The sequence below is a fragment of the Ranitomeya imitator genome, chromosome 6 (genome assembly GCF_032444005.1).
Source record: "Ranitomeya imitator isolate aRanImi1 chromosome 6, aRanImi1.pri, whole genome shotgun sequence".
In the NCBI taxonomy this organism is placed as follows: domain Eukaryota; kingdom Metazoa; phylum Chordata; class Amphibia; order Anura; family Dendrobatidae; genus Ranitomeya; species Ranitomeya imitator.
Genome location: NC_091287.1, coordinates 59022721 through 59050395, shown reverse-complemented (window position 1 = coordinate 59050395; position 27675 = coordinate 59022721). Strand labels below are relative to the sequence as shown.

At 38.0% G+C, this 27675-nt stretch overlaps 1 protein-coding gene across 1 annotated transcript in view; it reads right to left on the bottom strand.

The window, feature by feature from the left end:
- ADARB2 (adenosine deaminase RNA specific B2 (inactive)) overlaps positions 1-26360 on the bottom strand; it is an 808988-nt gene extending 782628 nt beyond the window's left edge. The window contains exon 1 of the mRNA XM_069729698.1: positions 25985-26360. Coding sequence (XP_069585799.1) covers positions 25985-26081 — 97 coding nt within the window. The 5' untranslated portion in view covers positions 26082-26360. The remainder of the gene's footprint in view (positions 1-25984) is intronic.
- Positions 26361-27675: the final 1315 nt, after the last annotated feature.

The window sequence follows — 27675 nt, the reverse complement described above, 5'->3', positions numbered from 1 at the left end:
ACTAATACTCTCAGTTGTATTTGTAACTCACATAGCATTGAAAGAAAAGAGTCGGCGCGTGTAATGTCGGCACCTCTTCACTCACTGGTGGTCAGAAGCTGACTGGAACAAGAAATCGGAGACCCCTGCTCAGGAAATATGTGATATTCTTTGGCTATACCATTAAAAACACTTGTCCCATCAAAATTTGTATCTTCTTAATATATTTCAATCATCATATTATACAGCAGTGTGTACTTACAATTGCTCATTTTGCTTTTCTACCCAGATAATTCTTATCTTTTCCATTAGGTCAATGACATCACATTATTTAAAACTGACTAGCTCAATCCTTCCTAGCTCTATGTAGAAACAGGAGGTCTCTTTGCCCTCATGAGTCATCACTGCAAACGTTCCTGGCAGAGGGGAGGAAGGAGCAGCTGTGTCAGAGGTTAAAGAGGGGGATGACTCCTGCAGGGAAAAGAGACTTCCTGTTTCTACATAGAGAAGAAGAAAAGAGAAGAATTAGCTAGGTAGAAAGGCAAAATAGCAATTGTAAGTACACAGTGCTATATAACATGATGATTGCAATAGATTAAGAGGATACAAATTTTGATAGGAGTGCTTTCTTAATGTCTCTCCTAAGACAACTCCTTTTATTCAGGTAAAAGGCATATAACAGCAGCATAGCTATGGAATAGAGAGGTCTGTCCCACTTATGGTAATTGTACACCCATAATATGTTAGAAACTTGCTGGTAACTTGTAATGTTTCAGGTGACTCCAATTTTACAACTCACTGAAAAGTTGTCTTATAAAGTATCACCCTATGCCGAAAGTTGGAGGAGCGAAGTGATTGACAGCTAACTCTGTATACTGTATGCTTGTACAGGGAACGGTGTCAATCATTGAGCGAGACCACCCACTGGACCCTTTTGCCCCAAATATCATAGAACCCTAGAATGTTAGAGTTGGAAGGGACTTCCAGGGTCATCGTGTCCAACCCCCTGCTCCATGCAGGATTCACTAAACCATCTCAGACAGTTGGAAGACTTCCATTGAAGGAGAACTCACCACCTCTCGTGGCAGCCTGTTCCAGTCATTGATCATCCTGTCAAAAAGTTTTTTCTAACATGCAGGGATTTAACTAAATAGAACATGAGATATACTGAGTCTTTAGCCACAAATCTAAATATTAATCTGCTCAGCTCCTCCTACTCTATAACATTGGGTTAAGGGATTGAACAGAATCTTTTTATGTGACAGCCAGGCCCCTTATCTAATAAATCTAAATAAAAAATTACAGAAATAGGAATCTGGTGTCTACATAAAACTCTGCTTAGTGACCAAATAAATAAAAGTTGTAGAGTTGTATGTATTCGGCTGTGTCCCTCAACCGCTTCCTAGTCAATCATAAGCTTCAAATTATCCGCACTGTTGCAGCTTAATGGATAACCTCGTTGGGTTGAGGATGGGAGGGAATGGATTAAGTATAGACTGAATCGTCTGATTGCACCACCATAATTGGCTAAAAATACCTCACTGACTTAAATAGGAATCTTCAGTCTATCTTGAGCTTCCACCTAAGTGCTTCATTAGCAGTTGATTTTTTGTTAAAATGTGTCATTTGATGAAGTCTGAACAGTGCACTTTCCCATCCACTCTAGGCAGTTGGGTGAGAATTTTCCCTCTCGCACAATTTTCTTACGATCTTATTGCCTATATAACTCATTTCACTAAAAGTTATTTCAAGCCATTGTACAGCCAGCAATTAAACATTCATTTCAGAATATTCACAGCAATAAAATCATACAGTAGAAATTCGAAGTATTCCATAGGATAACAGGTAACAAACGCAGATAAATGGAATCCAAGTTCTTACTATATAATACGAGAGTAGCAAAGATAATCAGGAGCTGAGACCCTGGTTCCAGCGATGTATTATTTATTGGTCTGCATGCTGTCAATCTAAAACAAATAACAAAAAACTGACTGCTTTGCACTCAATATCATTTTGGCCATGTTAATTTTCAGGTTATGAAAAGTTTTGAAATACGGGATGGACATGACTTAAAAATATATTTTTATTAGCTATTTTTTTGCACCACACACTAATTGTATTTATTAGTGTATGGTGGAAAAATAGTAATTATCTCAGGGGACACTATAAGACTACATTTATCGTGCTGGTATTTATTTGACTACCCTACGAACACTCTGCATCATTTTATGAATATTTTTAGACATTTTTTGTGCTTGCAGCATACTTTCCAACAGTGAAAAACAGGATAAGAAACTCTGTTCCTAAAGATCACTGTAAAGGAAGGAAAGTCTTTATTTTTCACCTGTGGAACAAAGAATGACCTCCAGAGTCGCACATTTCTGGAGGCCTGTTATAGCAGTAGCAGATGACGGCAAGTGTTGCTGACACCTCTCCGAGCCATGAACAGCTACGTACTGTATAGCTACACTGACAACCAAAAAAATGTGATTATATTTGTATATATATATATATATATATATATATATATATATATATATATGAATGCATGTACTCTATAACAACTATGACATACACCTAGCGTATATACTATACTGTATATATACATGTACTCTATGGCAAATGTGACATAAACCTACAGCATATGCTATACTGTGTGTATATATAAATAAAGTACATATATATATATATATATATATATCTATACTATATATATATATATATGTATATATGTACACTCCTCAAAAAAAAAAAAAGGGAACACTAAAATCCCACATCCTAGATATCACTGAATGAAGTATTCCAGTTGTAAATCTTTATTCATTACATAGTGGAATGTGTTCACAACAATAAAACCTAAAAATAATCAACGTAAACCACAATATCCCACAGAGGTCAGCAGTTGGAATGATGCTCAAAACCAAAGTGGAAAATGAAGTTACAGGCTGATCCAACTTCGGTGGAAATGCCTCAAGACAAGTAAATGATGCTCAGTAGTGCGTGTGGCCTCCACGTGCCTATATGAGTTCCTGATGAGGCGGTGGATGGTCTCCTGAGGGATCTCCTCCCAGACCTGGACTAAAGCATCCGCCAACTCCTGGACAGTCTGTGGTGTAACGTGACATTGGTGGATGGTGCGAGACATGATGTCACAGATGTGTTCAATCGGATTCAGGTCTGGGCAACGGGTGGGCGAGTCCATAGCTTCAACGTCTTCATCTCGCAGTAACTGCTGACACACTCCAGCCACATGAGGTCTGGCATTGTCCTGCATTAGGAGGAACCCAGGGCCAACCGCACCAGCATATGGTCTCACAAGGGGTCTGAGGATCTCATCTCGGTACCTAACGGCAGTCAGGCTACCTCTGGCAAGCACATGGAGGGCTGTGCAGCCCTCCAAAGAAATGCCACCCCACACCATTACTAACCCACTGCCAAACTGGTCATGCTGAAGGATGATGCAGGCCGCAGATCACTCTTCATGGTGTCTCCAGACTCTGTCACATGTGCTCAGTGTGAACCTGCTTTCATTTCATTACGTCCCCTGAGGAAAGAATCATTCTTAACCGTGCGTCGGAGTGGGCTGTGGACGGTGCGGGGTTTGGAGTCTGTACTGATGGTATGTTTACTATTAATTCGCCCTTTTCAGTGATTTTTCTCTTACTGCTGCGTTAGCGCATATGTCTTGATGGTAGCCCATTGTTGGCTGCTACGTGTATCGACCATGTCTGATTTATATTATTATTTTTTTATTTTATTATTATTGGTGGAATTACTTTGATACATATTCCCTAGACTAAGTCCCTATGCTGTTAACTGCCCTTGTCTATATGTGCTGCTTTGCTGTGTGTCTTTTCCTGCTATGCCTTTTATCTGTTTGATATACAATTAAAAATAAATTATATTTTATTCACTTTTTTGGACTAGAAAAAACGGTCTTTTGGCGCTTTGTTTTTGTCTTATTGAATTATGCAGTTAGTCCTGTATTTGTCCATATATGCACTGGGGACAACATCTAGTTTTTTCACTTGTTGGATTCCTCTGTGACCTACCATTTCCCAGTCTGCATATAATGTTATCCTTAATTGGTGTTCGATTATTTCATCTGTGAAGAACACAGGGCGCCAGTGGTGAATTTGCCAATCTTGGTGTACTGTGGCAAATGCCAAGCATCCTGCACGGTGTTGGGCTGTGAGCACAACCCCCATCTGTGGACGTAGGGCACTCATGGAGTCGGTTTCTAACCATTTGTGCAGACACATGCACATTTGTGACCTGCTGGAGGTCATTTTGCAGGGCTCTGGCAGTGCTCCGCCTGTTCATACTTGAACAAAGGCTGAGGTAGCGGTCCTGCTGCTGGGATGTTGCCCTCCTACAGCCCCCTCCACGTCTCCTGGTGTACTGGCCTGTCTCCTGGTAGTGCCTACAGCCTCTGGACACTGCGCTGACAGGCACAGCAAACCTTCTTGCCACAGCTCGCACTGATGTGCCATCCTGGATGAGCTGCACTACCTGAGCCACTTGTGTGGGTTGTAGAGTCCATCTCATGCTACCATAAGTGTGAAAGTACAACCAACATTCAAAAGTGACCAAAACATCAGCCAGAAAGTATTGGTACTGAGATGTGGTCTGTGGTCACCACCTGCAAATCCACTCCTTTATTGAGTGAGTCTTGATAATTGCCAATAATTTCCATCTGTTGTCTATTCCATTTGTACAACAGAATGTGAAATTGATTGTCAAACAGTGTTGATTCCTAAGTGGACAGTTTGATTTCACAGAAGTTTGATTTACTTGGAGTTATAGTCTGTTGTTTAAGTGTTCCCTTTATTTTTTTGAGCAGTGCATATATATATATATATGTATATATATATATATATATATATATATATATATATAGGGTGGTCCAAAAGTAGGTGGACAGTATGTTTTATAGGGTTATGAAGGGGAGCTTTATCAAACATGGTGTAGAGTGAAACCGACTCAGTTGCCCTTAGCAACCAATCAGATTCCACTTTTCATTCTTCACAGACTCTTTGAAAAATGAAAGGTGGAATCTGATTGGTTGCTAAGGGCAACTGAGTCAGTTTCACTTTACACCATGTTTGTTAAATCTTCCCCTTCATAACCCTATTACACATACTATCCACCTACTTTTGGACCACCCTGTACATATCTATATATATATATATATATATATATATATATATATATATATATATATATATATATATATATATATATAAAATGTACAGTACTGTCTATGTTGTTGGAGTCACGGTTGTCATATATTTTTTTATACAGCTTAGCATACAGCCGTGTATACATACAGATATATAGTGAAAAAGTGGTGTTTTGACACGTGAAACGCGTGTTAGTGTACTGCCACCCCGCCCAGGGTCCCACTTCTCTAACCCTGGAAAGCACCATTCCTGTATGTGACTTGTAACTACTATCTGTATTACTTTTCTTATGGTGTAATTTTTCTGGGATGGTCCTTGCCATGGGTTACCTTCCAATATACTGGTACCTTATACATCTAACTATGGGATGAATAGAACATGTGTAAAAATTGCTGCACTAATGAGTGCTGATCTTGGTGTCTGTACTGCGTCACGTTATGTAGTTTTTCTTACCTTTTTAATCTTTTTCAAATAAAATTTGTATCTTTTATTCCATTCATCTGAGTACTCCTCATTCTCCTACATATATATATATATATATATATATATATATATATATATACAGGTCTTTCTCAAAAAATTAGCATATAGTGTTAAATTTCATTATTTACCATAATGTAATGATTACAATTAAACTTTCATATATTATAGATTCATTATCCACCAACTGAAATTTGTCAGGTCTTTTATTGTTTTAATACTGATGATTTTGGCATACAACTCCTGATAACCCAAAAAACCTGTCTCAATAAATTAGCATATTTCACCCATCCAATCAAATAAAAGTGTTTTTTAATAACAAACAAAAAAACCATCAAATAATAATGTTCAGTTATGCACTCAATACTTGGTCGGGAATCCTTTGGCAGAAATGACTGCTTCAATGCGGCGTGGCATGGAGGCAATCAGCCTGTGACACTGCTGAGATGTTATGGAGGCCCAGGATGCTTCAATAGCGGCCTTAAGCTCATCCAGAGTGTTGGGTCTTGTGTCTCTCAACTTTCTCTTCACAATATCCCACAGATTCTCTATGGGGTTCAGGTCAGGAGAGTTGGCAGGCCAATTGAGCACAGTAATACCATGGTCAGTAAACCATTTACCAGTGGTTTTGGCACTGTGAGCAGGTGCCAGGTCGTGCTGAAAAATGAAATCTTCATCTCCATAAAGCATTTCAGCCGATGGAAGCATGAAGTGCTCCAAAATCTCCTGATAGCTAGCTGCATTGACCCTGCCCTTGATGAAACACAGTGGACCAACACCAGCAGCTGACATGGCACCCCACACCATCACTGACTGTGGGTACTTGACACTGGACTTCAGACATTATGGCATTTCCTTCTCCCCAGTCTTCCTCCAGACTCTGGCACCTTGATTTCCGAATGACATGCAAAATTTGCTTTCATCAGAAAAAAGTACTTGGGACCACTTAGCAACAGTCCAGTGCTGCTTCTCTGTAGCCCAGGTCAGGCGCCTCTGCCGCTGTTTATGGTTCAAAAGTGGCTTTACCTGGGGAATGCGGCACCTGTAGCCCATTTCCTGCACACGCCTGTGCACGGTGGCTCTGGATGTTTCCACACCAGACTCAGTCCACTGCTTCCTCAGGTTCCCCAAGGTCTGGAATCGGTCCTTCTCCACAATCTTAATCAGGGTCCGGTCTCCTCTTCTCGTTGCACAGCGTTTTCTGCCACATTGTTTCCTTCCAACAGACTTACCATTGAGGTGCCTTGATACAGCACTCTGGGAACAGCCTATTTGTTGAGAAATTTCTTTCTGGGTCTTACCCTCTTGCTTGAGGGTGTCAATGATGGCCTTCTTGACATCTGTCAGGTCGCTAGTCTTACCCATGATGGGGGTTTTGAGTAATGAACCAGGCAGGGAGTTTATAAAAGCCTCAGGTATCTTTTGCATGTGTTTAGAGTTAATTAGTTGATTCAGAAGATTAGGGTAATAGGTCGTTTAGAGAACCTTTTCTTGATATGCTAATTTATTGAGACAGGTTTTTTGGGTTATCAGGAGTTGTATGCCAAAATCATCAGTATTAAAACAATAAAAGACCTGACAAATTTCAGTTGGTGGATAATGAATCTATAATATATGAAAGTTTAATTGTAATCATTACATTATGGTAAATAATGAAATTTAACACTATATGCTAATTTTTTGAGAAGGACCTGTATATATATATATATATATATATATATATATATAAGCTTTATGTATCACTGTTTTTATGGAGTTATTGTGTTAATATCTATCTATAAATAAGTACATTTATATGTATATGTACAGGGTGGGCCATTTATATGGATACACCTAAATAAAATGGGAATGGTTGGTGATATCAACTTGGTGTTTGTGGCACATTAGTATATGAGAGGGAGAAAACTTTTCAAGATGGGTGGTGACCATGGCGGCCATTTTGAAGTTGGTCATTTTGGATCCAACATTATTTTTTCAAATGGGAAGAGGGTCATGTGACACATCAAACTTATTGAGAATTTCACAAGAAAAATAATGGTGTGCTTGGTTTTAACTTTATTCTTTCATGAGTTATTTACAAGTTTATGACCACTTATAAAATGTGTTCAAAGTGTTGCCCATTGTGATGGACTATCAAAGCAAACCTCTTCTTCCAGTCTTGACACATTGATAGCAACGCCGCAGAAGAAATACTAGCACAGGCTTCCAGTATCCGTTGTTTCAGATGCTGCACATCTCGTATCTTCGCAGCATAGACAATTGCCCTCAGATGACCCCAAAGATAAAAGTCTAAGGGGGTCAGACCGGGAGACCTTGGTGGCCATTCAACTGGCCCATGGTGACCAATGCACTTTCCAGGAAACTGTTCATGTAGGAATTCTTGGACTGGTCACCCATAATGTGGTGGTGCGCCATCTTGCTGGAAAAACTCAGGGAACGTGCCATCTTTAGTGCATAAAGAGGGAAACACATCATCATGTAGCAATTTCAGATATCCAGTGGCACTGAGGTTTCCATTGATGAAGAATGGCCCCACTATCTTTGTACCCTATATACCCCATATACAAGAAGTGCAGCATCTGAAACAACGGATACTGGAAGCCTGTGCTAGCATTTCTTCTGCGGTGTTGCTATTAGTGTGTCAAGAGTGGAAGAAGAGGGTTGCATTGACTATCCAACACAATGGGCAGCACTTTGAACACATTTTATAAGTGGTCATAAGCTTGTAAATAACTCATGAAAGAATAAAGTTACATTAAAAAGAAGCACACCATTGTTTTTCTTGTGAAATTCTCAATAAGTTTGATGTGTCACATGACCCTCTTCCCATTGGAAAAAATAAAGTTGGATCCAAAATTGCGGACTTCAAAATGGCCACCATGGTCACCACCTATTTTGATAAGTTTTCCCCCTCCCATATACTAATGTGCCACAAACAGGAAGTTGATATCACCAACCTTTCTCGTTTTATTTAGGTGTATCCATATAAATAACCCACCTTGTATATGTATTTGTATCTTCAATAATATAATTAGGTTTTGCATAGGCTTGAGCTAATCAAACATTGTAGGACAATTAACAGTAAGGTTCTGTTCGCATCACATTTGATCCCAATGTTTGCACATATCTAGTATAATCCAATGTATTTTGTCTTTTTGTCCTTCATCGTACATTGATATATCGTTTTGTTTTGTTCAACAAAAAAGTTACGTAGGAGCAAAGGTTGCAACATATCAAACAATGGTGACCCTACTACATATTATAGGGTACAGCATCTCCTTAAGATTATATTCTGGCTACTTTATGACTGGAAACCATTATGGTTATATTTTTTATTTTATTTTGAGATTGATGGTTTCCAATAATATTATTTTTCATGACTAAGTGAAACTGATCACTTTCCATTGTACTCATAGATGAACACGCTCTCAATTTACTGTCTCTCAATTTACAGAACACTGACAGAACCAATCACAAACATGGCGTTGACCCAGACTGAACCACTGAGCATCAGGGATCATGTGATTATTGATTTATTAACCCTTAAAAATTGCACAGACTATAAAGTAGATGCTATCTACTACACCACTGACCCACATGGACTAAACACCAACCGTTCAAGGCATAGACTGTACGAAAAACCACCAGGAGTCAAATGAGAATTGTTTCATTACGCCTTAGAATTTTACAGACAGTACCAGCCACTGATTTTACAACTGACCAATATGGACCAGGCACCAATTGCATCAGACTTCTACTATCATCATAGACCAGACATTGACAATTACCACTGACCCTCTGCCAACTTACCCGACACCACCAATAACCAGACTCCAACACTAGCCACCAGGAATCAGCCAATAATTTTTGTCTTGGGAAGAGCAAATGCTAAATATTTCACAGGTCATAAACCAGACACTGACAATAACATCGCTCATGTGAATATCTCTGCAAAATAAATATTGTGAGCGTGGAAGGTCCATGCCGCTCTCTGCTATGAGGCCACATTATCATATTCTGTTTTTGCACTTCAGCAATTCTCTTCTTCTTCCTCGTTTCGGTAATTTGCAGAATAATTATCATTTTGGGTCATGAAATTTACATGTCAGCCTGGAAGGTAACGTGTGATAAAACAGAAATCTACACATCAGCAATTGTCTGTACTAGATATTTTCAAATTATTATTTTTTTTATTTTTACACATTAGTTAAAAACACCCATATTATTGACATTATGAAAGCTGTTTCCGTCTATAATGCTCCTAATTGCATTTTTCACAGTAAATTGTGTTTCACTAATGCATTTTTTTTATTTGGCTGAAATTAAAAAAGGGCAAACATGTAATAGTTTAAAAATCTTGGTTATTCTATGACTTTTAGAAATCATAGTATGCAAAGTACACTGGAATATACATGCTGCATTGTAGTATTATCATATTATGATTAGTAATGGAGAGCATGCTCAACACTGCTCGATATTCGATGGAACAGAGGGGTGTTTAATCGAGTAGTGCTGAGTACAACGTGGTGCTTGAGTGCTCGGGTCCTCTTAAAAAGCTCAGTTCAACCATCTGCGTGACGCACTGAAGCCGGGTATTCTCTCTCTCTTGGACTCACCAGTCCGCGAGCTTGGGTCCTCCGGAAAAATGCTTGAGTTTCACATTCACTTCCATTATGCTCGCTACTCGAGTTGAGCACATCCGAGCGTCCGACGTGCTCAATTCGATTAACGAGCACTCGAGCATTTCAGTGTTCGATCATCACTAACTATGATGTCTAAAAGTCTGGTGGGATGTATTTTCTTTTGATACTGTTTGTGAGTTTCATTTTCGCCTTCAACGTTTGCTTCTGCCACTAGATGACAATATAGTATCACAGAATATAAAAAGAACTGAGAAACAGGAAGTTACTTAGTGTGTGGCTGAGACCACATGAGAGGCAGTAGTCCCCAGTTTTGAGGAGAACAATGAACAAGTCATGGCTGGTTCAGAACAACTTGCTGTGAGTTGCACAGAAATCTAATATTAGTGGAGTGTCCAAAGAGTGTCACCATCCTTGTGTTTGCTGAAGACACCAAGAATGTTCCTGGATGTTATCCATCAGAAAGAGGAATATGTAAGTCAGAAGGGACCATTACTTGGTGTCTTACATCTGACTTGTCAGTGACCAATGTAGCATCGGAATTGTTGGGCCACTGTAGCTGCTACTGTACTAGGCTACTGTAGGTTTTGATGAACAATGTCCAAATAAGCATACGTTTTGGGCACTATTTGTGTGCATAATAATGATAAAAATAATCTTTATTTATATAGCGCCAACATATTCCGCAGCGCTTTACAATTCAACAGTTCATAAGCAAGTCATAAGCAACAACGTTAAAGATAATACAATAATTAAAGCAAAAATAATGACAACCCTGCCCGTAAAAGCTTACAATCTACAATTTGGTGGGGGAGATACAAAATAGAGGGGCTTATTTTCAATGATAGTCCAGCCATCTTGAGAGAATGGGGATAGATAATGGCTCCACGAGGTAATCACCAGCCAGTATGTGTGGTGCTTTTGGAGTTTGATAAGCAGTAGTGAAACAGTGAAGCCTGCTCTGACATTTGGCAGAGATTTGGTCCTTGAGCAATCAAGACTATGTTGATGACACTAGAGACTTAGAAAAAGTTGGCTCCATCTGGCTGTTTAGTGAAGACAAAAAAATAAATACTGATGGGGAATTTAGATTGTGAGCCCTGATAGTGACAGGGATGATAATGTCTGCAGAATATGTTGCCTTTATATAAGCAACCAAAATAAATAAGTGTAAGCAAGCATAATCAATAATAGTTAGGTAGAGATAGATCCTGGAGAAAGAAACTCTCTCACAATTCGAGTCAACAAGCCTTATTCAGCTATGAATAAGGGTTTCTAACCTGAAACGCGTCAGCTACAGATCCTTAATCTTTTTTTAATCTTTTTGTTTTTTTTCTCACCATGTTTTTAATTGCACAGGAAAAGTTCTGTTTTAACATTGTCTCATCGGTGCTGGAGCCCAGAACTCAAGGACCCGTCTTCCATTTCTGAGCTGGATAACAGCCTGGTGTGCTCCTACACGCCTTGTGCCAAATCCTGACCAAGCAAGGTCTACCAGGGTTCCTATGTGAAATCAAGTGGTTTTCACACTGAATTGTCCTCTCTGGAAGGTGAGCTGATTTTATCTCCGTCCCTCAATTAGACCATGCTTACTTTTTGCTATAATGTAAGGAAATCATATGTGTATACATTTTTCCAGAATGGCAAATGAAAATTTCACTAAGAATTTTCAAATCTCTAAGTCTGCTTGCTTTTATATACTAACAAAATTATTGGAATACAATCCCTATAGGTTGCATTCACGTGTTGCGGTAGAAACCGCGTTAAAGAGCATATTTTTAAACTGAATGTAGCTAAGAGCAGTTTGTATGATTGCAACCTGGTATCTCTGCAGGTCAGGAAAAATGGAATTGTTGGTGCATCCCACTTGGAAAAATTGTGCTATCCAGTGCGTAGTTTGCGGTTCCGGCCTCAACGTGGGAATACAACCTCATAGATTCCTAGGCGGGAAATCTTTGGTTGTACAATAGCCAAGTTTGACACCAAATTTCGCAATATTATTACTCTATATCAGTGATTATCTTTGGAATGCAGGTAAATCTACTAAGTTATTTAGACAAATTCACCTTTGCTATATCTTATTATGCTAATATGTATGCGGGAACTCATTAGCTAATGATTCAGATACTATTAGAAAGAAGCCATCAATCTCTGCCCTGGGGAACAGAAACTGGATTGTAAACTGAAGTCAGCAGGGATTCTCTGCCTGATCCACTGTATATACTACAGAAAAATACACAACCTAACGATTGAGAAATTCTAGTGCGTTTTCCTGAATGGTTCGCACGGAATACCTAAAATACGATGTGGAGGCACAACAGATCTCCCAATATAAAAGTGGGGATGAGTTCAGCAACACTGGGGGGGTATAAATGTAAAAATTTGGTATAATAGAATGTGATACATAATCTAAGCAGCGTATTATTAAAACATTACATTGTGATAATGTCAATGATAGCTGGGCCTGAACCCGACAGTCTGCCTACACCATATGATTCTGCATAATGATATAAGTGGGAAAGGTTAAGCAGTCGAAATTAAAAACTAACGGCAGGGTGGATTGAGAGGAGGCTGCGCCTGTTTTACATGGAAATGCTTGTACTATTTAGTCTGGTATTCATGAATCCCGCATTTTAATTCTAAATTTAAGTTCAACCATCATCGCTAATGCCCTTGATGCAATCTTAAATTGCTGTCATTACACGGATCACTAGAAATCGGATGGTGGATAAAGGATTAATCGATTTAATTTTATCACCAAATCCAGCCCCTGCCTCTTGAGCTGTCAACGGACAAGATAAGAAGTGCACATCTCCAGACATGACACAAACCTGTCATAGGGAACAGTTTGGTCTGAGAAAAAAAAAAACACAGTTACGATGAAACAAGCTCATTTATTGCATTGGCAGACTTGGGAGATGGAAAAACCAGACTGGTTCTTTTATCTCCAGCCTTTCTGTAATCTGTCTCAAAGTATTTCATTTCATAGTGAAAAATCTCAGTTTTCCAGAGCACGTAATCTACTCTTATCAGCTTTGGCTTTTTGCATTTCTGTTTAAAAATAATAGTAATCATTATAAAAATAATACTAATTATTATTATTTCTATTATTATCATTATGTATAATAAAACATAATATATTATCATATATATATTTATTATCGATATGTCAATACACATGTACAGTATTAAGAATAATCTCACATGCGTGTCAATTGTAACGCTTTTTATATTTACAAAAATGTAAAATATTTCTGAGCATCAAATAATTTTAAAAAAACATTACCAATCATAACACATAAATAAATCACATTTGTAATATTGGCACCTGATGTAATTACTAGGCCAAGTCCAAACAGATTTAGGCAATGCCTTCATCACGTGACACTTTGGGATCTCTGACCTCTTGTGGAGATCCGGACGTGTCATTCATTGTATAGCATGATGAGTGATTAGTTTAGTTTCGAGTTGATGCTGATAGCAAATACTAAGGCTACTTTCACACTTGCGTCGGTACGGGGCCGTTGCAAAGTGTCGGCGCGACGTACCGACGAACGTTGTGCGAATTCGGCATAACGTGGGCAGCGGATGCAGTTTTTCAATGCATCCACTGCCCATTGTAAAGTTCCGGGGAGCAGGGGGAGGAGATCCGGCCACTAGGGTTGAGCGAAACGGGTCGAAATTGTTCAAAAGTCGCCGACTTTTGGCAAGGTCGGGTTTCATGAAACCCGACCCGACCCCAGTGGGGGGTCGGCCATGAAGTCGGCGATCTTTTGAATCTGGAATCGGAATTCCGATCCCGATTCCCGATATGTTTAAGATATCGGGAATTGGTATCGGAATTCAGATTAAAGTGTAAAATATAGAATTAAAATAAAAAATATTGCAATACTTACCCTCTGACGCGCCCTGGTACTAACCGGCAGCCTTCCTCCTTCGAATCCGCGCTTCTAGGACCTTGCCGTGACGTCGCGGGTGACGTCGCGGCTTGTGATTGGCCGCGCGAGCAGTCACATGGGCGGCCGCGCGGCCAATCACAAGCCGCGACGTCACCGCGACGTCACGGCAAGGTCCTAGAAGCGCGGATTCGAAGGAGGAAGGCTGCCGGTTAGTACCAGGGCGCGTCAGAGGGTAAGTATTGCAATATTTTTTATTTTAATTCTATATTTTACACTTAAATATGGATCCCAGGGCCTGAAGGAGAGTTTCCGCTCCTTCAGACTCTGGGAACCATGGAAACCCAATGCACTGCATTGGGTTTCGAGTTTCGGCCGACCCCGACCCCGACTTTTTTATAGGATCGGCCGATTTCACTCGACCCGACTTTTCCAAAAGTCGGGTTTCGTGAAACCCGACCCGATCCTATAAAAGTGAAGGTCGCTCAACCCTACCGGCCACGCATGCGCGGTAGGAAATGGCGGATCTGACGTACGAAAAAACGTGTTTTTTTGTGCCGATGGTCCGCCAAAACACGACGCATCCAGTGCACGACGGACGCGACGGATGGACAATCGCTAATACAAGTCTATGGGAAAATGTAGGATCCTGCAAATTTTTTTGCAGGATCCTGCATTCTCAAAAAACAACGGATTGTGGCGGAAGCTGAAAAACGCAACTGTGAAAGTAGCCTAAAGGACAACTAAGACATGCAATACTGCATCCTCTAACATCTCTATATCATGCTGCTATATCTCTGTCGTCACTATGTTGAAGGCATAGGATAAACTGCTAAGACTCCTCTGGAATACCAGAATATCCATAGGAGTATCTGATATTGCAACTAAGTCTCATTAAAGTGAATGAAGAAAAAAAGGTACTCCAATGTATTAAAGTCTAAAACTTCGTCTTTAATGGAAAAAATTAATCATGGTTAAGGCTGGTTTCACATTTACGTTTTTTGCCGCTGCATTTTAGTGCAAAAAACATGCGTTTTTTTCCCTATATTTAACATTAAAAACGCATGCGTTTTTTTGTATGCGTTTTGCCGCGTTTGACGATGCATGCATCATTTCTATGCTTGCGTTTTGTTGCGGAAAAGCAACATGTAGTAATTTCTAGAGGCGTTCTTTTTGCGGCAAAAAATGTATTGCTGTCTATGTAAACACATGCGTTTTTAAGCACATGCGTTTGGTTGCTTTTTTTAACGCATGCGTTTCCATAGAAAAAAACAAGTCTACACACTGATAAGCCACCCCCCACCATCAAGGTGATAAAGGGATCCAAACCCTAACCCTAACCCTAACCCTAGGGATCCAAACCCTAACCCTAACCCTAGGGATCCAAACCCTAACCCTAACCCTAGGGATCCAAACCCTAACCCTAACCCTAGGGATCCAAACCCTAACCCTAACCCTAACCCTAGGGATCCAAACCCTAACCCTAACTCTAACGCTAGGGATCCTAACCCTAACCCTAACCATTTCTATTTATAGTGGGTTTTCTAGTTGATTTTTATGATTGGCAGCTGTCACACACTAAAGATGCTTATTCCAAAAAATATTTTTTGCGTTACCACATTTTGAGAGCTACAATTTTTCCATATTTTGGTCCACAGAGTCATGTCACACGCCCTCTGTAGTCCCATTGGCAGTGTCTGGATCTTGATTTTTCTCTTGTGAAATTTCTCATCATGCTTTTAAAAAACGCAAACAAAAGCATGTAAACGCGTAAAAACGTGGCCGTTTTTTACCGCATACGAAAACGCATGCGTCTAAAAAACGCAGCGTTTGTACGCGTTTACATGCGTTTTTTTTTCACCACCTGCGTTTGCGTTTTAAACGCTGCGTTTTTAAACGCAAATGTGAAACTAGCCTAAGACTGGAGTGTCGAAACGCGTCGGTTGGTAGCTCCCTGGGATCTATATGTTGGCCGCATTGTGCCTGTTTTTATGAATTTAAAAATGAAGTTTTATATTTTTATGCACTGGAGTACCTTTGTTTCTTCATTCTTTGGAACTTGCACGCCCAAGCCCAGGCAGCTCCGTGCGTGGAACTCATTCTTGGAATGAGACTGCAAATGGTAAGCTGACTTCTCCCGATCCCTATTCCCCCTTTTTTCATATATTAAAGTGAATGGGGTCAAACTGCAATACCAGACATAGATAAGAATGAGCTTGATGCTGTGTCTGGTACACACTGCAATGAGGTTAGAGCCCTTAGTTCTTGTGACCTGTTAGGGTCCCATTGGTCAGATCAGCACCGAAGACCCAGTCATGGCAAATTCTACGGATCTGCCTCCAATTCTGGAAGCTGCAAAACCTATTTAAAACCCTGAGAATAAAATGCCATCAATCATAATAGACAAGACACTGTTAAATTATTTCCATAAGCCCAACTATGCAGAAGTCAATAAGTCCAGCTGCAAAGTATACAGCAAGTTTGAGAAGGTTTAATCACCATGTAATTTCATATGGAATCTTACCAAGTTCCTGGATTCTTTGGGCTAAAGAACCTGAAGAACAGGTATGCAATATCTACAGATCTAGGCAACATATAATTCACTATATAAGACTTTGTTCAGACACATCTATTTTCAGTTACCGATCTATACAAGTGTCAAAAATTATAAAAAACACTAGAATGCATCATAGAATGTCTCTTTTAGGATGAGACTGCTAGTTTCAATGGTACTAAGCATTTGGTCCTGCCTATACGAACACATGGTGAACCACATGGACTAACTCTTCGTGGATACAACCTGTGAAAGATTTGTAACTTTTCTCTGACCATAGCCTATCTAGTAGAACTAGCTAGAGAAGAGCATGGAAAAATTTCAGTGATTTTTATATGTGGAAATCTTCTATAATTCTGATAGGCGTACAAAGAAATAGCATTACAGTCATTTACACCATAAAAAGCCCAAAATCAGAACAAATATCAAAATACGAATTAATTTCTCAACCGTAGAGGATATGAGCGCAGCATATCATGATACAAAGGGTGGGTAGTATACAACATCTGTGTCTCCTATCTAATGTTATTAACATTTTTAATATTATGTATAGCCTGCAACCTTTGCTAAAAATGAAAATGTGGCTTGTGCATTGCACCTGAATCAACGAGAAAGCGCTGACAGTCTGAAATTGTAATAATAATAGAATGTGAGTAAAAATAGAAAAGAGTAAAAAAAATAACTTGTAGGATGTGGGAGCAAAGAGAATAATATTCTTTACTGGCCCTAAACTACGGAAGTTTAAAAAAGTTTTTCCAACAATTGCAGTGGTTTATCTATAGCGACTTCTCGGATCAATGTAAATATTATTTAACTTGTTGGAAAATGGAATTTGATATTTGCTTTGGACTTTGCTGCTTTATTTTATTGCATGAGTTTTTTTTTGAGAAAATGACATATGGCGTTAAGACATCATTGAAATATACAGTATCAGTACTGGGATAGACTATCCCAACCAAGGGGTCTCTGTGTCCAGGCTCTGACAGAATCATGGGCCATAAAGGTCCAGCAGAAGACAACCTAATTTGGAGCTGTTTTTGGAACCATCCAAACACTTGTCACTAGGGTCTATTTCTAAAGACACACAAATACTCTATTAGACCTGACTAGTGTGCTCGTTACTCGAGTTTGCCGAGAATGCTTGGGTGCTCTCCGAGTATCTTGAAATTCAAGGGAAAAGAAAGCGGTCATTAGGAGCGCTGTGAGGGTCACAGTTAAAATTTAAAGCAAAAGGTCCACCGCAGCTCCAGCCGTTAACCTTCTAGGAGGATACAAAATGCAGTAAAGAATAGTAATAACGGTCCTAGGAGCACTGGAAATGAGACCAAAACAAGTATTTTAGTGTTGATCCACAACGCGTTTCAACGGTTAAGCCGTCTTCTTCAGGTGGAACTTCCACCTGAAGAAGACTGTTTAACCGTTGAAACGCGTTGTGGTTCAACTCTAAAATCCTTGTTTTGGTCTCATTTCCAGCGCTCCTAGGACCGTTATAACTATTCTTTACTCCGAGTATCTTGGGCATGCTCGTAGATTATGATTTGCAGCTATTAGACAACCTGAATGTATGTGGGGATTCCCTAACAAACAGGCAATCCCTGCATGTGTTCAAGTTGTCTAGAAGCCGCAAATCATGCAGCTGCGGGGACACAAACATAATCTACGAGCACGCCCAAAATACTTGGAGAACACCCGAGCATGCTCGGAAAACCCGAGTAACGAGCACACTCGCTCATCACTAGACCTGACCCATCATACGACTTGTGAATTCCATGGTTGACTTCTACATGTTCTTTATAGATGGAGAGCAGAATATCTGAATCCTTTCATCTCTTTTGACCCAATATCATAAAGATACCAATGTGGCCTCAACACATCTTGAATCATGATAGTGTTTCATGAAGATTACTGGAGCTCATTAATTACCCAATTCCATTGTGTGAAGCTGAAAATTATAAAATCATGCCAAAACCACAAGGGAAATTTTCAGTATCAAGGACAAAAACTCTGATTTTATGTATGTAACCTAGTATGATTTTGGAACATTTTCTTATTTATTAGTGTCAATGGGAAATAATTTGAATGGTAATGAAATATTAGGAATGTTTATGCCATGACCGAGTATATTCATGTCCATGCCCCGAACAGTTCACGTTAAGCTATGACCTTTGTTCTCAGTCATCATTTTAATTAACACACGACCTCCTGCCAACACAAGGTGTGCCCAGGAACCTATCTGGTACATATCCTCTAATCAAGAGATTAGCTTAACAAGAATTACATTTCCTTTTAGTATCAAGCTAAGCTCATATGCTGAAAAGAGCATCTTTCTTTCACTGGCTGCTTCGACAGATCACATTTTTGTCTTTCTACCAAGTTACCACAATTCCAGTACAGACGTTTCTTGGCTCATATTACATTATGTAATTGAAAACATTTTTTTCCTCAAAACCATAGGGATTTATTTTAAGCAATTAGCACCTTATGCAGCCCTGTAAAGTCTAGAAGAGTGCCGTCTGCAGGCAGCTATGTTTGCTGTCATTGGGGATTTTCTCCAAGTACACAGGTTTCTTAACACTCGGGTTCTTTTTTTATTAGATCTGTTGAATTTCAGTGTTTTCGCAATATTACTTTTATGTAATATCTCCATTTATGCAATATTTTTTAATCAATCTTTCTATTTTGCTTTAATCAATCTTTTATGTTTTACAGCATCAAACATGTTAACAACATGGAAAAACAGAAAATATACTAACGAATACAAAATAAAAAATACACATTTTCACAATAGCAATTAGAAATGAACAACCTACAACCTGCAGTAACCACCGATCGACCAAACCGCTGCATGACCAGCTCTATCCTCACCTACTGTATTCTCACCCATCCCTTGTAGATTGTGAGCCCTCGCGGGCAGTGTCCTCACTCCTCCTGTACCAGTTATGACTTGTATTGTTTAAGATTATTGTACATGTTTTTATTATGTATACCCCTCCTCACATGTAAAGCGCGATGGAATAAATGGCGCTATAACAATAAATAATAATAATAATAACAAAAATACTTTAAACACTGAAAATCAGTTGTATCACTCCAGGAGCCAAAAAATTAAGGAGCAAAGTGTTTATAGCAAAAAGTTAAGCAAATTTCTTAACTGACCAATGGGATCTGTTCTCTCATAAAACAATATTAAGGATTTTTTCAGAAATTTTACTTTTAAGCTTCTTATAAAAATGGTATACCTTATTCTATGCAGTGTTTTTCTTTTTTTCTGTAATTTTTAAAGTACTATAAATTTTTTTTAAAAAGACATAAGTAGGCCATGCTGTGTTATGAGAAAAACACTCAACACTCAAAACTGAACATAAAAACTCAATAAAAAAATGATTTGCATACAGTGCATTTAGTAGTTCGCTACAGACTTTAAAATGCCTGTATGGATAAGAAATATTAACACTAACTAAAAATATAGCAAAAATTCCAAACAACAGTCAAAACAATGTGTACAAAACTCTATAGACTTTATAATAATAGTAATATACAAAATAAAGTGATAATAAATGATAATCAAGTTAGTAAATATCTGGTCCCAAAATTCTAAACTCTGTATACAGTGAGCTTTATTCAGGTATATAGGCAGTTTAATTCTCTATACATAATAAAGGTATTAAAAGTTGACTTAAAAAAATATTGGATTTGTCATTAGCATACCATATGTCAATGCAATGTGCTTTATCAGCTGTCAAATTTCTGTTGGCAAAATAATATTCTCGTAAAACAAAAATGTTGATATAGAAGATGTAATATACAGCTGTCAATAGCATGGAAATGTCAATGCTTACGGAAGCAGCCTCAAGCTTATGAACATATTCTTCGCAGTATATCTGGCTTGTGATGATTTTTTAAATATTTTTTTTAAGGTAAACATAAATTTGTAGAGCAAATATATTATTTTTGTTGTTGCAGGCTTCAAATAGTTCTGAAGGCCTCATAAAAAAGCTTCAATAGGCAAAATGAATCTGCTCTTTAGTAACCTATGCAACGACCTTAGCTGATTAACATGCCGGACTGGCTACAAACTAAATACTGACCAGTCCGATGGAAGTCAATTCTGTATCACGCTTTTGATTTTATGATAAAGGACGTCTGACATTGCACCTAGCAGCCAATGAGACGTTGTGTCAATCACTGGCTTGTTCATCCCCTTGATTATCTACAGCTCTAGATCATAGTGCGCTACCACACTTCATTATAAGCCAATGATTAGATTTACAACACTGCATGTACATACAGGTATATGCAGAGAAAGGCTTAGTATGGTCACAAGCAAAAAGAAAACAACAAATAAATAACAAACCAGGGTAATGGGCTATACATATGGCAGTAAATCTGCATTGTTTTATTCTTTTGTTCTAACATTGGCACTTTTGGGGGGTTTCTGGAGGATGGAAATGACAAAGGGTTCTTAAAATGAATTAGATATAGTAGGTGAACATTAGATAAATTAATAGATAGATTAATATGAGATTAATAGACCGACAGATATGAGATCGAAATATATTAGATATATATTAGATAGATAATAGATAGATAGATAATATACAGATAGATATGAGATAGATAGATAGATAGATAGATAGATAATAGACAGATAGATAGATAGATAGATAGATAGATAATAAACAGATAGATAGATAGATAGATAGATAGATATGTAGAAAAAGTAGAGCACAACAACATTATGTATAAGTTTAGGCCATGTGAAAACACAGGAAAACATTAAAAACATAATCTAGATTTTGCTACTCAAAAAAAATTATTATTTTTTTTTAAACTTACGGAAATGAAGGTTCTTAGCGCATAAATTGGCCAATTCATGTATGCCCATCAACCACGGCAAGGTGACCTCCCTCTAATGGGTCCCTGCTCTACTGTACATGCCTTCTCTTAGACTATCTACCTACACTACCTACACTACTCATGTCTGCTCCTGTTTTTAGCCTACAATTTATAGGCAAGTAGAGCTGATTACAGCCACCTCCGCCAGGAGCAGACATGAGTGTGCAAAATTGTAGGTTGATAGTCCAAGAGAAGGCATGTACAGTAGAGCAGGGACCCATCAGAGGGAGGTCACCTTGCCGTGGTTGATGGGCATACATGAATTGGCCAATTTCTGCGCTAAGAACCTTCATTTCCTAAGTTAAAAAAAAATTGAAAAAAATTTTTTTTGAGTAGCAAAATCTAGATTATGTTTTTAATGTTTTTCTTTGTTTTCACATGGCCTAAACTTATACATAGTGCTGCTGTGCTCTCTTTTTTCTATATAATATAGTCTGGCAGCTTGCACATGTTCACACTTGGTGCTGATCAGTCTTTTTGTATAGATAGATAGATAGATAGATAGATAGATAGATAGATAGATATGAGATACTGTAGATAATAGATAGATAGATAGATAGATAGATAGATAGGAAAAACGTGGGTGCAGAACCAGCAGAGATCAGTCTTTTTGTATAGATAGATTGATAGATAGATATGAGATAGATAGATAGATAGATAGATAGGAAAAACGTGGGTGCAGAACCAGCAGAAAAAGAAGAAAAGAAAGGTGCCAAGCCCCCAGGCAAGGACCAATACTCCAAATGTATCAAAGAATGGAGGCAGCACACCATAAAATTCCAAATAAACTGAATTTTAATAGCTGATAATGGCAATATTTTGGTCCATATGTAGTCCTTTCTCAGCAATGCTTAAGAAAGATCTACATATGGACGGAAACGTTGCCATTATGGGGTAAATAAAAATCCACTTTATTTGGAATTTTGGTGATTTGTGTGCTGCCTCCTTTCGTTGAGATGATAGATAGATAGATAGATAGATAGATAGATAGATAGATAGATAGATAGATAGATAGACATAGATACTGTGGATAGATGACTGTAACTATGTTTTGTTTTCATCCAAGGCAAGTTGGCTACTCTAGCCCTGTGTCTATTTGCCATGGTTAAGTAGCCTTTTAGTGACTATTTATTTTTGACACATAGCTTCCAGGGCACATTTACCCCATTAACTATGGCCATAGATAGATATATAAAAAGATAGATAGATTGATAGACAGATAAATAGACCATGGTACTTGCACAGAGCACATAAATCTATCAAATATAGTGAATAGATAGACAGATATCATAGATGTTGTCCTAGTTATATTTCTACATGAATACTACATTTACAATTTTCCATATCATGCTTCTACTTATGGGACTATACTATATTATTAATAACTATTATCCAAAATTTTCAAAGAAATAAACCAATATACAATATAAGTCCAGACTGTAACCTTGTTACACTGTTAATAGGAGAAACCTGTCTGAGTTTGAGTTCTCTAATTGTATTGCTTTCTTCCCCCTTCCCACTGTTACTCCCATCCCCTTCCCCCCTTGTTATGGCTTTTAAAATTTAAAAAAAAATTCAATAAAAATATTTGAAAACAATATAAGTACAGACAACACAAATCTACGTACAAAGGAATATTATTATTATTTCGGATTTTCATGCTGAATTATTGGTCCAGTAATTTCGACATCACCGCTTCCCCAAAAAAAGGCATATATTCCTACTATTAGTTTATGGTATAACTTAGGCCTAGCACAACTGTGTGAAGGCAGCACTTCTGTACTACAGCTGTGACGCCATGAACCCCCACAGATGACGGCGATCACTCTTCTGTAAAAACTAAAATTAGAGGGTAGAAGAAACCTGATAAGACACAGCAGGGACAGCAGCGACAGAACAATGCTCGTAATATTCTAAGCATATTTTTATTGTTAGAGCTGTCAAGTCCCGGTACTGGGTAAGATAGTGACAGCCCTGACAGGGATCACACCACATGCAGATGTTGACATTCTAAAGGATAGTTAAAGTTAGATCTGCAAACCTCGGAGTGATGAACGTCTTCCTTTGAATTTCATTAAGAAACATATGGGTTTCCTAGAGAATGTTATGAATACACGAAAGTGATACCAGGAAGTGGCATAATTACCAAGAATTATAGTTCACACATTGAAAATTTGAATTCCAATATCTAAAGATGAGAAATTCTTCATATATACATATATACTGTATATATATATAAATATATATATATATACACATATATATATACACACATATATATAAAAGGAGAAGTATTTTTTTTAATAATTTTTCATCTTCAGGTTGTCATGTATAACACATTATACATCAGTAATGTGCATATCTATACACTTACTAGAAGATAAAATAAATATATGTATAAAAGTTTAAAATAAATTATTGACAACCGGGAGGAACCTACATAAGAATATATATATAAAAAAAATCTAAAAACTAAACAGACTGTACTTCATAAAGAAAAGAGAAAAATAAAACATTTTAGTTATTTTTTTTATTTTACGCTAATTTTTTTTTCACAAGTATGGCTCAATTGATTTGGTGGTTTGACGTTTTTATTTTATTTTTATTTTTTTCAGACAGTATAGAAGTCATATATAACCTGATATAAGATTCAATTAAATGTATAATTTCCCCGAGGCTATGACTTTTTAATTAGTATACTCAGTAAAAAAAAAAAATCAAAAATATGAGGCTGTGTATACAATATACTGTGTGTAATGTAGGAAAGGTATCCATCTTACCTACAGAACAATGTTTACACCTGGTTTCGCTAATAGGTGGAAGCATTTCAATTAATTTGGAAATGTACGACGAACGGGAAAGACCTCTATAAGCTTCAAGCTTTTCAATATTGGTAGTTTTCAAAATCACCATCCTTTAAAGGTTATCAAAATCATCAAGGTAATTTATCAACAACCCCTCTCATTCACGGCTCAAATTAATTTATGCTACACAATATATTATTTAAAATTAATGTTTATTCAGCATTAATATATATATATATATTTTTACTAACTGGTCGTATTTTAATTTATTCTCTTGTTTTATTGAGTAAATATTTTTCTATTTTTTTTTTCTCCCTTTATAAAATCTCGATACTTGGAAAGGAAGAGTCGGTATGCTCTACCTTTTAAGCTGTCTAGGTTTATTGTTGGCGTGGAAACAAACAAAGCAGCTAATTGGTGTGAAAAACAAAAACAAAAAAAAAACAATCAAATCATGCTAGCAGAAGTAAATTATTTATCATTTTGGGATCAGATTATCTCGGAATGAAGTTGTGAGGGATCGGAGTAAACGTTAGAAAAGGTCACCTAATAGACTCAGCTGAATAGTGGTCAATTCCATAATACACTGAATGATGCAATTTACTATTTTCCATTTTTGATACCTCCTATCATTAGACTTGTTGGGTGCTTCATCCTTCGATTAGAACACAGAAAAGTTTACAAAAGTTGAGAATTTTGGAGTTTTCATCACTTCTTTGCTGTAGATGAGGGATGTTTAATTTTCAGACGCATGCTTTCGTTTAGAAAGGCAATGGATCAGATAAAAGTCCTAAATTATACATTTTCACAAGTTCTCAAATATATCAAGGGGCAGTCTATATCTTGTAACCTTTATCCTTTAACGGTACTACCCCTAGGGACTTATCCACCTGCTTAGGGCCTCAAGGCTGAAGCCCAGAATCTCTTATTCTACACATTTATTTCTTATGTTTTGAGATGTCGTTCTTTACATTTCAATCTGTTATTTGTATCGTTATTACGTACATTGTATCTTCTTCGTTCAATTCCTACACAGATCTGTTTTGTAGGTCTTCAACTTGTGATGCTACAAACAATTCTTCGTTTTTCAATGTAGGAGTTGGACTCTCACGTCTTAACTTTATTAACCCTTTTAAAGCCCAACAATCTCGGCCAACTTCTTCGATACCTTCCATAACGTCCAACAGTTCAGATAAGTAAAAAACAAAACAAAAACACCATAAAACAAACATGCAAAACTCCTGTACATTGGTGCTCAGAGACTTCTGCTGCTGCAGTTGCTCTCTGAAAGCATGAGACATTTCTATCCTTAGACTCGCTGCCGTTAAGAACTGGCAGGGATCATGTGCTAAATGTCTGTGACAAGAGGAAACAAAGCTGCAGACATGCTAATGATTCTCATTGGGGAAGGAAATGAGGGGCTGCTGAAGAACAAGCAGTAGGACATTGATCTCTACAAATCACCCTAGGAAGAAGCAGCCACAGCTCCTCTAATCAGGTACTGTGCGGTAATAATGATGCCCACACACAGGAATGAGATGCTGGATCTTACCTTTCCTCTTTGGTCTCCTTCTTCTCCTCTTAGACTTGAATTTGAGTTGACTACTTGGACAGGCTGAGGTCCTGCTGCTGCCCAGAACTGAAGCCATGGATGGATGGAGCGCAGCTGAGTGCAATATTTGTAGAATAGTCACCAATTTGCCACTGCTAATGGGATTTCAGTGCTTGCTTGGTATATATACCCCTGTAGCTGCTGATGTATCCTGCTGGATTTGGTTCTGGCATGTAGTCACTTGCTATTAGCTGTGCTAAGTGTCTTTTATCTTCTTTGCATGCTGCTAGTAAAGCTGCTGGATCAGCTCTCAGTAGAAGGCTGTCTTCCTCTTAGCAGGGGCTGCAAATGCTCGGAATCTACTTTTTGCACCTCCGCTAGTCGTTTGGCACAAGCTACTTTGAAGCCAATCATGCAGGGAGCCTGTCTATTTGCTCTAGGAAAGTCTAATTAGATCCAATCAGAACTGTCTCTTGGCTCTGACATCATACCATCATCAGCCCCTCTCTCTCTCTCTCTGTATCCCCCCTTGTCAGCTTGCAAATTTCAGCTCCCATTTGGGCTGATGGATATGCTTAGGACCTGATATGAAAAGAAGAGGAAGAAGAGCGAGAAGCTGCACTGTAGGGGCTAGGAACATACTGCCAGTTTATCTGGAAGAAGCCTAGGGGGCATCTTAAAGAATGCAGGCTATAAAAGCATCTCTGCCTTTCGCATGAAGCCACATGGGCAGAACATTATGTTTGCGGACCCTGCTCCTAACTAGTTATCAGGGCAAAGAGTTTTTTCCTCTTTTTTTAATTAACTAGTTAGTTCTCCGGAAGGAATAAAAGTATAGTATTTGATTTTGCACGGAGTATCGTAGATCGTGTCAGTTTCCAGGGAAAGGGAGCTGAGATCCTAGACAAAGTGTATGATTGTATATATCTAGAGGGGAGAAGAAAAAAGACAAGTGCAGATCACTGAGGAAGTGTGTGAAGCATATAGACTGAATGGAAGCTGAAGCTTTGTCTTTCTGTGCAATAGGTGGGAGATACAACATTATGCACTCGCTCCTTTATGCACTTTCTTACATATTTACAAAGTTTGTTTTGTGTACCTTGTTACATTAAGTTTGTATATTGTTTATAGGATGCATTGGGTAAATACCCTGTGATTACAACATGTTTAATTATCTTATAATGATGATTGATGTCCTCAACCTGTTCTGCAAAAGTGTAAAATCATATACATATTTGTAGAAAATATTCATCAAAAAATGACTTTTAAAATATTTATCTAAAAAATTCTTATCAACTATTAAGTCACAATCGAGGTCAATGTCTCTACGATCGTAACAGGTCTCATGCGAGTTAATATCGAAATACATTAAAAGAAACTATTGATATTCAGCTATTATTGGTTTGATATTTCTGTGGAAAGATCATTACAGCAAGGGGTCAATAATTTTGATATTCTATACATTTTCAAAATAATTCTGGCCATGGCTATTATCTTCATATTTATACACTTGCAGACACAGACTGAAAACGGCCCCTGTGCAAGAACAGTGCATAGGACCTTAAGGGTATGTGCGCATATTGCGTATTTGCTTGCAGAAGTTTCTGCAATGTTTCTGCATCTCTTGGCAAAAAAATGCAGTGGAAAATACGTGCGTTTTTTATGAATTTTTGCATGTGTTTTTTCATGCA